Source organism: Eptatretus burgeri, chromosome 3 (genome assembly GCF_056783735.1).
Source record: "Eptatretus burgeri isolate ZD-2024b chromosome 3, Ebu_testis_v1, whole genome shotgun sequence".
Taxonomy (NCBI): domain Eukaryota; kingdom Metazoa; phylum Chordata; class Myxini; order Myxiniformes; family Myxinidae; genus Eptatretus; species Eptatretus burgeri.
Window position 1 is genome coordinate 101,580,434 of NC_140963.1, and position 11,885 is coordinate 101,592,318.

The 11,885-nt window shown below is 47.2% G+C and overlaps 1 protein-coding gene and 1 long non-coding RNA gene across 3 annotated transcripts in view; both read right to left on the reverse strand.

Annotated features, from left to right (window-relative positions):
- The window catches only part of LOC147030548 (uncharacterized), a 28,234-nt gene that overhangs the window by 15,664 nt on the left and 685 nt on the right, over nt 1-11,885 (reverse strand). For both annotated transcript variants that reach the window (XR_015055797.1, XR_015055796.1), the window contains exons 1-2: nt 11,765-11,885; nt 11,450-11,554 (exon numbers count right to left, since the gene is read on the reverse strand). The exon at nt 11,765-11,885 is cut by the window's right edge and continues 685 nt beyond it. This is a non-coding gene — a long non-coding RNA (uncharacterized LOC147030548). The remainder of the gene's footprint in view (nt 1-11,449; nt 11,555-11,764) is intronic.
- LOC147030549 (uncharacterized) lies at nt 2,952-6,391 on the reverse strand. The gene is made up of 2 exons (XM_085874709.1): nt 4,628-6,391; nt 2,952-3,204 (listed from the first exon to the last, which is right to left on the reverse strand). Exon 1 carries the CDS (start codon nt 6,102-6,104, stop codon nt 5,214-5,216), a length of 891 nt encoding a protein of 296 aa, XP_085730835.1. The 5' UTR covers nt 6,105-6,391; the 3' UTR covers nt 2,952-3,204; nt 4,628-5,213.

Genomic DNA, 11,885 nt, shown 5'->3' on the forward strand with positions numbered 1-11,885 from the left:
TGGAAGGGAAAAAATGATTTGATAACCTAATATCCCATCACAACGCACTCCCTCATCTTCCCACTATACAAAAGGAAGGGGCCAAACTACACGTATATTAATGGCATAACTGACTCGGGACAACTGTATGTTGTATACATTCGGTTCCGAGAACCGTAACAATATATATATATATATATATATACACATATATATATATATATATATATATATATATATATATATATATATATATATATATATATCATTGTGTGTGTGTTTCTCCTCCATAACTCCAAAACCATGAAACCTAGCAGCTTGAAACTTTACATGAATACTAAGAAAACTTCAAAGAAGTGCGAGAGTGAAAATTGGGCATTTGTGTTAATTAAAACACCCCTTTTGAAGATAATTAATGGCCTTATTTAATTATATCCTTTATCAAGCAATCCTCCACCACCTCACTCTCTGGGGTCTTAAGTCCTCACCAGGGTCTGAAGCCACCATGTTTTTAGCTTCCTCAACCATGCATTGACTTGGAACAGGCCGCAACAATTTCTTAACGAACTCTTTTTTCACTTTCCTCACTCATGTTATCGAACTATATTTAGTGCCTGTTCCTCATGGCTACGGATCCCTGGGTATATTGCAATGCATATAAACGCCTGGAGACGTCAGCGTTTGTGGCTTTATTTCATTTCAGCACACACCATAACCTCAAAGATTCCTTAAACTAAACTGAATTACAAAATTTAAACTTCAGAATTGAACTTAGCAGCAGTTCCGACTTCCAAAAAAAAGTGTTAATTTGTCCAATTCAGACATATTTGATATTTTGGGCATCTCTGGGCGTACTGTAGATCGATTTGGGCATACTGTATATCGATCGACTTCAACAAAGTTGAGAGGCTATTCGCCCGCGATGGTCCCACGTTTAATACAAATAAAAAAACTAATAATTAAACGTTTCATAAACATCACGACAAGATAGCCGAGAGGTATGCATGCTCGTGCTAAGCTGTCTCGCCTGGGTTCAAATCCTGACGTAGTTATAAACTGTCACCCCCAGGTGTTTCATCGGCAGGGTGATTCATCAATGTGTGTATCGTTAAAACTGGATATAACATCTGCCAGAATTCCCTCCCCCCCCCTCCCCTCCCATCTCTCTCCCTCTCCCTCCCTCCCCTATCCCTCTCTCCCCCGAGTGATAAATACTGATGGAGGTATCAGATCAAGGTTGAACTTTAAACTTTAAATAATTCCTTGAAAAAAAATTCACCATTCAGCAACAAGTTCAATTTTCACTGGAATTTCCATTGGATTTATATAGGGACGTAGCCAGATCTTGTTGGTGTCTGGGTTCGATTCTGACTCCACTATAAACTGTCCGGTTTCCTTCGCAGGCAAGGCATTCCATCACAGAGTGTACCGTCCTTTCAACGGGCGTTAAGCCGGCTATCCCGTCTGCTAACAATGGCTGGTGGACGTTAAAGATCTCACCCGTGCCTTCCGCGAATAGTACACGAGTTTACCAAATCGCTGTGTACATTGATCTCGTTCCAATGGGAAGAACTTGTACATACGGTTCGTACATCACGTGTACAAGACAAAGACACAGTAGGCTGCACATCAATTACAAAGACGTTGGTAGACGCAGACCGTAGTTCTGGGCTACAAATATAATTAAATAAACTCATGCGCCATCACTTTTGCAACTTTGTCCGAAAGGATGGGGGGGGGGGGGTTGGCACGCGTGCGTGGACACAACACACACTTATCGCCGAACGAGAAAATGCTCCGTTCGCGAAAAATACGAAAAGTTATTTTACGTGACGTACGACCTGTCGGTGAAAAGTTTCGAGCACAGCAGGAGGCGATTGTGACGTCAGCTCGAAAGTTTGCGTAACACGTGTACTTACCGCTCACGGCACGATTGGGAACCTGACGTCACGGCACGCGCGTGGCGTCGTGAGGGGAATCTACATATTACGTACGTGCGCACAATGGAGAATCTTCAGATCCTCGTGGAGGATCTCTAAGTCTTACTCACGTTGTTGTTCTTCATCCTCTTCTTGTGGACTTTTTTGTTTCACAGCCTACAGTTTTCATCGAAACTTCCTGAAACTTGGCGTGTATATGTAAAAATACCCTGCGCAGACAGTAACCATCTCGGATTTTGAAAATTCCTCCTAGAAAAAAGTTATAGTCCGGGAGCCAACCGATCAAAATTAAAAAAAAATTGCCCGGTCTGCTATAAAATTTTTGTGTTGATTTTCATAAAGAGACACCCTTTGAGTATATGAAAACCAATGTTGGCAATGGTGAAACTCTTGCGCAACAACACAGTCAACACTTTTGCGAGCCCCCTCTGATAACAAAATGTTGGCAAAAGCGAAGATGTAGGATGGGGGTAGGGGTAATTCATATTGTCCTAAAATCATAACCACTAAACCTATATACACAAATGACCCCTCATATTAAAGAGGAGTTCATTTCCTATATCACAATTGGTGTAGATTTAACCTACCTACAATTGACAAGGTTATATGTCAAACAACAAAAGATTTATGCAACTCAGAAATGCTTGACTATCAATGGGGTCAGGAACAAGAACATACTTTTACATGCCATGGTTTTAAGGAAGATAAAATTAGAAATGGATTAACACAATATTGTGACATGAAACATCCTCTTCAGAGGAAGAGTCACTCTCTGAAACAACTCCACCACATGAACCTCTCTGACCAAGGCATATGCATGTCACTCAGCAAGGCACAGCAGCCTTTTTGCATGAACATCGTTTCAGACATTTGGATAATTTGCACATGCAAGACACCGTTTTGTCTATGTTTGGCTTGGCTGGCTTAGACATGAGAATTGGGACCAGTTTTCCATTGATAAGGGTTCTGCCAAATGTTGTGGCTGGGGGAAGTGCTCGGTCACTGAGATGTGCACGTCTATACAGAAGCAATTGAGACAATGCTCTTAAAACAAGGAAGTAAAACGCATCTTCTGTTGCTGGCAGTGACCTAAGGTCTAATTTTGAAGAGACAAACATATGCTGCCTGAGGGTATCCAAACAGCTGAACCCTTTTTGGCCATGCAGAGCAGTCCAGTATACTCTGGCCTTATCAATGACACATTCTGTTGCTGCCATTTCACTATCTCTTCCAAAATCAACAAGGTGGGGAAGGTTTCCTATCAGTCCCAGAGAAACCTGTGCCGCTCTTCTTTTCACAGGAACACAGGCATCATCCCAACTGACTGGAAGAGGGGCCTTGTTGTCCCTCTCTGGAAAGGGAAGGGTGATCGCCAAGACTGCAACAACTACCGAGGGGTGACGCTGCTCTCAGTGCCGGGCAAGGTCTTTGCTCGGATAATTCTTGATAGGGTTCGCCACCATCTGCTTGAGCACCAGCGTCCAGAGCAGTCAGGCTTTACACCAAAGAGGTCAACGATTGACCGTATCCTTGCTCTTCGTGTCCTCACCGAACGCAGACGAGAGTTTTGGCAGGGGCTGCTTGCAGCCTATGTTGATCTCTGTAAAGCGTTCGATTCAGTGAATCGGGATGTCCTCTGGAGGATTCTTGGTCTTCGTGGGGTGCCACCGAAACTGATCGATCTGATGTCTGAACTCTACTCTGGTACTGAGAGTGCTGTGAAGTGTGGTGGTACCATTTCTGACTTATTTCCAGTTGTTACTGGAGTTCGTCAGGGATGTGTACTTGCCCCCACACTTTTCAGCACTTGTATGGACTGGATTTTAGGGAGGATGTCGGAGAGATCAAGTTGCGGTGCATCGTTTGGCAATGTCAAGATCTCGGACCTTGATTTTGCAGATGATGCAGTCATCTTTGCGGAGACTTTAGACATCCTCTTGGGGGCCCTCGAGGTGCTGAATGAGGAGTCGGAGCCGTTGGGATTACGGATTTCTTGGGTCAAAACTAAGATCCAGGCTTTCGGTGACATCTTGGATGCTGCTGTCCTGTCTGTGTCTGTTTGTAGTGAGGATGTTGAGGTCGTGGATAGATTCACTTACCTTGGCAGTGATATTCATGTCTCCGCAGGTTGTGAGCCGGAGGTCAATAGACGTCTGGGTCGGGCCTGGGGAGTCATGGATTCACTGGATCATGGGGTGTGGCGCTGCCGGTACCTGTGCGGGAGGACGAAAGTCCGAGTCTTCAGGTCCTTGGTACTTCCAGTCTTGCTCTATGGGTGCGAGACTTGGACTTTGACCAAGGATCTGAGACGGAGACTTAATTCCTTTGGTACCAGGTCTCTTCGAAGAATCCTTGGCTATCGCTGGTCGGATTTTGTGTCCAACGAGCGGTTGCTGAGAGAGACTCGGATGAGATTTGTTACCTGCATAGTCCGTGAGCGTCAGCTGCGGCTGTATGGACATGTGGCTCATTTTCCTGACGCTGATCCTGCTCACCAGATTCTCTCAGCGAGGGAGTCTCATGAGTGGAGGAGGCCAGTGGGCTGACCACGTGCCTCATGGTTGCAGCAGGTTGACCATCATCTCAAGGAGATGGGGATGGGCCTGGCATCTGCCTGGGGGATGGCCAGACGGAGGCCCCTGGAGTACCGGCGGAAAGTGGACGCAGCGACGCGCTGTTCTGGCACATGCTCCCATACCTGACCTGACCTATTCTTTTCCCCTTCTGAATGGGTAGCTCACTGTGTCACATCCACACAACACATATGTGCACAGAAGTGTAGCTGCGACATCAAGAGGATTTTCTGGTACTTCCTGCTCAACACTTCTACCAGCTCATGAATAGGTAGGTATTGATTCTGCCGTTGTATCCAGAGTTCTTGCAATGTGTTCAAGCAGCAGAAGTGATATATACACAGCATAATTATGTCTGTATCTGTTGCATGCACAACAGCTCGATGGTGATCAAGATATTCCACACAATATGCAAGATGAGCAATAATCCTTGTGTCTGCCTCTTCATGTTCTTCACAAGGTAAGTCCAGAACTGAACTTGATGCTGATGTGATGGAAAGAGTGTGACCTTTGTTTTCCATCATACCACCAATAATGATGGTCACTCCATCTGGAATAGCTTCAGGACTCTCACAAAGGGAAGTGCCAATGAAGTTCTGAAGATTTCCTTTATTTCTTGGATTCTTCATGAGTAAATTCCAGTCCGGAATTTCTAGACTCTTGGATGGTGAGAATTGTCTTGCCTGGTCTGTCTGGTTTCTCCTCTGCTGCTCATCACCCTTCAAATATGGCTATCATCAAAATCATACTGATCACCAATGATGTTGACACAGTTGCACATTTCAGGTTTCAACTGCAGGAGCTTGCGAAGATACAGCTGGGGAAGTTCACCAAATGTTTTCGCACCCATTTTTTGGTATTTATTTACAAATGCCATTATGTCTACCAGATAAACTGTGTATAGGTCACTCTGTGGTAATGATGGCAGCTGTAAAACAACATCCTGCTCAGCTTCAGCAATTAGCACTGCCACGAAATCAGACTTGTTGCCTTTGCGCATTACAACCCCCTGTGCTAAGCGTGGATCAACCTCAAACAGGGATGATGGATAGTCTGTCCACTCATGGGAAAATGCAATCTGTCTTGTGACTGGGTCGGCATCTCGATAGAAACACAGCACACGTGTAGCTGCAGTCTCATCTTGATAGATCCTGATTAAACTCTGTTTCCTTGATGGGTTTGATTTCTTCTGTGAGGAGAAAGTTACCAGCTTCAGTGGTTCAATCTTAATAGAGACCACCTCTTCTGCTTTCATAATGGCTTCCATGCCCTTAGCTTGAGCATGGACCAAGTCTTTTGAAGCATCCTTCTCACCAGTTGCTCTATTGAGCAGAACCACTTGGTTGTTACACTGGAATGGGTTTATCATCTGCTGGCATATCACTTTCTTGATCTCCTCAACATGCATATGTTCTTCTGTTGCCTGCTTATGTGTTTCTCCATCATGAGTAGATTCCTGTTGGCCTAGATTAGCCATAGACTTTATGTTCTCTGATACAGCTGTGAGAAATGGTGCTGTCTTCACATATTTATCTCGAGCAGCTGGTGCCTGAGATATGCGTTTGAACAGAGATGTCTTCCCTTCATTGTTGTATGTCTGCTCCAGGGCCATGTCACTCCAAACACCATTGAATTTTCCTTTGGAAGAGTGAACTGTGAAGTACCCAACCTGGATCCAGCAAACCTTAACCGAACTGTGTTCAATAGAGTAAGAGGATTTTGGGGGTAGGGGTAACTTTGGTTGACAAAAATGTTAATTTTCTCTTTAAAAATTGATAGAACTCACTCAAATTTGCTGTTTTAATTAGCCATGGATACCATGTTCATATCACATTAAGAGAAATTAGTATTCTAATGCAGCATCTGCCTATGATAAGAAAAGTTCTAAAGGCCATCTTCAAAAAACGTTATTTTTAAGGCATTTTTCACAAAATTATGTACTTTTACGAGGTTTACTTCCACAAAGGTAATTTTTTTTGTCAGTTTACAATGCACTGATTGAATTCTTACATTTAGTTCACATTTATTTTTCATGAATGTGATTTTTTAATTTTTTTAGAAATTTTATTGACAATTGCTGTTTTATCAAATTTTTCAAATCTTCCTCAAACAAAAACGGCCGCCAAAATTTTTCGCAAGAGCTTATGAATTGCCAACATTGGTTTTCATGAACTGCAAACATATATCTAAACATCCTGGGGGTGTAAAATTTTATAGCAGAGGCTGTAAGGTCCAACCCGAAAACAGCCTCGTACACAGGTTGGCTCCCGGACTATTATGACGTCAAAATATCTCCGCTAATGGAAATCGCCTAAAAAAATATCTCCGAAACTAGGCAACGAAACATTTTGAATCCTGTTTGCAGATTCGAACAGGGCATTAGCAGAGATGAATTACCGCACATATCATACATCACTATGACGTCATGTCAATTTTTTGACGTCATTCCTATTTTTTGACTTTTTTTGTTTCACAACCCAGAGTTTTCATCGGATCTTCGTGAAACTTGCCATGTATATGCAGAAAGCCCACGCACAGGCAGTAACCATCTCCGATTTTGGAAATTCTTCCTAGAAAAAAAAGTTGACGTCATAATATCGCCGCTAATGGAAATCACCGATACCATTATCTCCGAAACTAGGCAAGCTGTTTGAATTTTGTTTGCGGGAATCAAGCCGGGCATTAGCACAGATAATTTATCACAAACCTGATACATCACAATGATGTCATATTCGTTTTTATGACGTCATCATTAAGAGGACGAGGATCTCCGCTCATTTGAGCTTGTTCGGTTAATTCCCCATCACAAGACCCCCCACCCCCCTTTGGCATGAGAAACGTCGACAGATTCTTCTTCAATTGCAGTTTTAGGAACAGGTGCCGCAAGTTCGTCGATGTGTAACCGTCATGCTTTTTGATGACGTCATCATCGTTTTTCATTTCTCACCGAGACATGCGTGAGCTGCTTGTGACGCATACGAGCACAGGCACGTTCGTGCGCGTACACAGAAAGAGCACGACGACACGTACGCCGTGGGTTCCGACGAGGATTTCCATTTAAATGAGCCGGTTGTCCGAATCCGCGTTTTCAATGGCGGTTTGTGAAACCGAGCGTTGCACAAACGAATCTGCGAAAACAGCATAATGGGAACATGGCGAACATGTACGAGGCAGCGCCGTCGGACGGGAGATGAGGACGAGGCTGGAGGGGGTGCCTCCTCAACCGTCTTGATCATCAAAACCCATAATTACTCCTTTCACGGACAACACGGAAGAGATTATCTCGGCCGGTCGGTTTCCACAGCAACGGCAGTTGCTGAGCCGTTGCCCCAGCAACGCCAACGTTGATGTCACTCCGCTGCTCAATGGAGCGATCGGTGGGGAAGAGATTCTGCGTTTTACGGACGAATGGAATGGAGCGAGGAAGGATCTCCTGCAAAGAGCGTGGTGCATCCGTCTTTCAATGTCCCCGTCCCAAAATGACAAAATGGCCACCGCTTTGGAGGCGGCAGGGTGTGAGGGGACATCGTGGCAGGATCGCTGGCACGAGTAGCTATTCGAGCGAAAAAAAAAATGTCTGGTAGTGGTTTGGAAGATCCGAGGTTCAAAAAAATTGAAGGCACCGCCAACTGGCAGGCAAATGTTGGTAAGGTGCAACGTTTCGACCACCAAGCGGTCTTCATCCGGGAATCTTACTTTGACCGTGCGCCCCGCAGTCTCCACACAACTGTGGAAGGGGCATCACGTGACTCCAATGGGCATGTTGAGATCTGACCTTGTTTTCATGACTGAAGACCACTCTGTGCGACCCACAGTCTCCACACAACTGCGGAAGGGGCATCACGTGACTCCAATGGGCATGTTGAGATCTGACCTTGTTTTCATGACTGAAGACCACTCTGTGCGACCCACAGTCTCCACACAACTGCGGAAGGGGCATCACGTGACTCCAATGGGCATGTTGAGATCTGACCTTGTTTTCATGACTGAAGACCACTCTGTGAAACCCGCAGTCTCCACGCAACTGCGGAAGGGGCATCACGTGACTCCAATGGGCATGTTGAGATCTGACCTTGTTTTCATGACTGAAGACCACTCTGTGCGACCCACAGTCTCCACCCAACTGCGGAAGGGGCATCACGTGACTCCAATCGGCATGTTGAGATCTGACCTTGTTTTCATCACTGAAGACCACTCTGTGAAACCCGCAGTCTCCACGCAACTGCGGAAGGGGCATCACGTGACTCCAATGGGCATGTTGAGATCTGACCTTGTTTTCATGACTGAAGACCACTCTGTGCGACCCGCAGTCTCCACCCAACTGCGGAAGGGGCATCACGTGACTCCAATCAGCATGTTGAGATCTGACCTTGTTTTCATCACTGAAGACCACTCTGTGAAACCCGCAGTCTCCACGCAACTGCGGAAGGGGCATCACGTGACTCCAATCGGCATGTTGAGATCTGACCTTGTTTTCATCACTGAAGACCACTCTGTGAAACCCGCAGTCTCCACGCAACTGCGGAAGGGGCATCACGTGACTCCAATGGGCATGTTGAGATCTGACCTCGTTTTCATGACTGAAGACCACTCTGTGCGACCCGCAGTCTCCACACAACTGTGGAAGGGGCATCACCTGACTCCAATGGGCATGTTGAGATCTGACCTTGTTTTCATGACTGAAGACCACTCTGTGCAACCCGCAGTCTCCACACAACTGCGGAAGGGGCATCACGTGACTCCAATGGGCATGTTGAGATCTGACCTTGTTTTCATGACTGAAGACCACTCTGTGCGACCCGCAGTCTCCACCCAACTGTGGAAGGGGCATCACCTGACTCCAATGGGCATGTTGAGATCTGACCTTGTTTTCATGACTGAAGACCACTCTGTGCGACCCGCAGTCTCCACCCAACTGTGGAAGGGGCATCACCTGACTCCAATGGGCATGTTGAGATCTGACCTAGTTTTCATCACTGAAGACCACTCTGTGCGACCCGCAGTCTCCACACAACTGCGGAAGGGGCATCACGTGACTCCAATGGGCATGTTGAGATCTGACCTTGTTTTCATGACTGAAGACCACTCTGTGCGACCCGCAGTCTCCACCCAACTGCGGAAGGGGCATCACGTGACTCCAATGGGCATGTTGAGATCTGACCTTGTTTTCATGACTGAAGACCACTCTGTGCGACCCGCAGTCTCCACCCAACTGCGGAAGGGGCATCACGTGACTCCAATCGGCATGTTAAGATCTGACCTTGTTTTCATCACTGAAGACCACTCTGTGAAACCCGCAGTCTCCACGCAACTGCGGAAGGGGCATCACGTGACTCCAATGGGCATGTTGAGATCTGACATTGTTTTCATGACTGAAGACCACTCTGTGCGACCCGCAGACTCCACACAACTGCGGAAGGGGCATCACCTGACTCCAATGGGCATGTTGAGATCTGACCTTGTTTTCATCACTGAAGACCACTCTGTGCAACCCGCAATCTCCACGCAACTGCGAAAGGGGCATCACGTGACTCCAATGGGCATGATGAGATCTGACCTTGTTTTCATCACTGAAGACCACTCGGCACTCACCGATGCAGGCCCTGCCCATAAAACACCAGGGTGACAGTAGTTTACATCGTTCGATCGGGCATCGAACCACACTAGACCATTCAAAAGCGACGACCTCTCAGCTATCCAACACAAAAATAACCCGACATGTTTCCCGAACAAAGAGGTCATGAGGTCGGTACTCTGGCACCACAATGAGGGCGTGGGAGGAGGGAAATCTAACATGTGACGACATCGACAACAACCAAAAAAAATGCAACAACCGATGAGGTCATAGGTTGTTCGATCTGGACTGATGGTTATGTTTGCTTCACTCTGCGTCGAGACAACTAATTAAACTGAAGTTCATTGAGAAATTTAACAACGATTCATTATTCATGCGACAATAACTCCTTATGTTTTATGGCACCATTGTATTACTGAGGATTGATAATTTGACCATTGGATAGTTGCTCTAATTGGTTTATGAAAATGAAGCACAGAAACGACCCTGGACCCGAACATGAGAAATTCAGTGATTTCGAGGACAGCAACTACAAACGGCTTTCCTGCACTATCAATGTAAAATAGAGAGTACCCCTCCCCCTCCACTACCCCTCCTCCTCCACTCCCTCCTCACCCTCCACTCCCCCCTCACCCTCCACTCCCCCCTCACCCTCCACTCCCCCTCACCCTCCACTCCCCCATCCTCCTCCACTCCCCCATCCTCCTCCACTCCCTTCCACTCCCCCTCTTCCTCTACTCCCCCTCTTCCTCCACTCCCCCTTCCTCCTCCACTCCCCACATCACTTCCACTCCCCCTCCTCCTCCACTCCCCATTTGCCCCTCCTCCTTCACTCCCCACTTGTCCTCCTCCTTCACTCCCCCTCCTCCTCCACTCCCCTCCTCCTCCACTCCCCACCCCCACTCCTCCTCCTCTCCCCACCACCCTCTTCCTCCACTCCCCACATCACTCCCCACTCCCTCCTCCTCCTCCTCCTCCTCCTCCTCCACTCCACACCCCCCACTCCTCCTCCACTCTCCACTCCCAACCCCCTCCTCCTCCACTCCCCACATCACTCCCCACTCCCCCTCCTCCTCCTCCACTCCCCACATCCCTTCCACTCCACCTCCTCCTCCACTCCCCACATCACTTCCACTCCCCCTCCTCCTCCACTCCCCACTCCCCACCCCCTCCTCCTCCACTCCCCACATCACTCCCCACTCCCCCCTCCTCCTCCTCCACTCCCTACATCACTTCCACTCCCCACTCCCCCTTCGCTCCACCTTGTAGACAACACGAAGCTGCGGGGTACCATCATTAGCTGAGGATGTGGCTGTGCCATTGGTGCAATGCCCTCGGCCGGTTCGGGCAGGAATTTCGCCATGGTGCCGGTGATGGCTCACCTGCTCTTCACGAAGGGGGATCTTAACGTCCACCAACCAACGCCGGCAGATGGGATTCCCGTTTAACGTGCATCCGAGGGACAGCACACACATTGATGAATCAACCTGCCGATGAAACACCGGGATGACAGTTAAATTGAAGGTGTAGTTTCAGAGCAGAAGTTGAAAGTATTCGTGGACGGACGGACGGATGACGTGCCATCCCATAATCTCCCCGGAACTACGTTCCAGGTAAGATAAAAACATCCTGGCTGCGAAACACCGGGGTGACAATTTGTCAGGAATCTAACCAAAATTAGGAAACTCAAAGGATACCTGGTCTGCACAAGCCGACGACCCGCTGTTGCGATAGTGGAACACCTTTGTTGATAAACAGAACGAGCCTCTCCCAAACCTTCCAGTACCACTCAGAATCGGTCTCATGGTGTTGTGGTGT

Coding starts and splice junctions, on each gene's coding strand:
- LOC147030549 (XM_085874709.1), bottom strand. CDS start 6,104: ATGGCCCTGGAGCAGACATACAACAATGAAGGGAAGACATCTCTGTTC.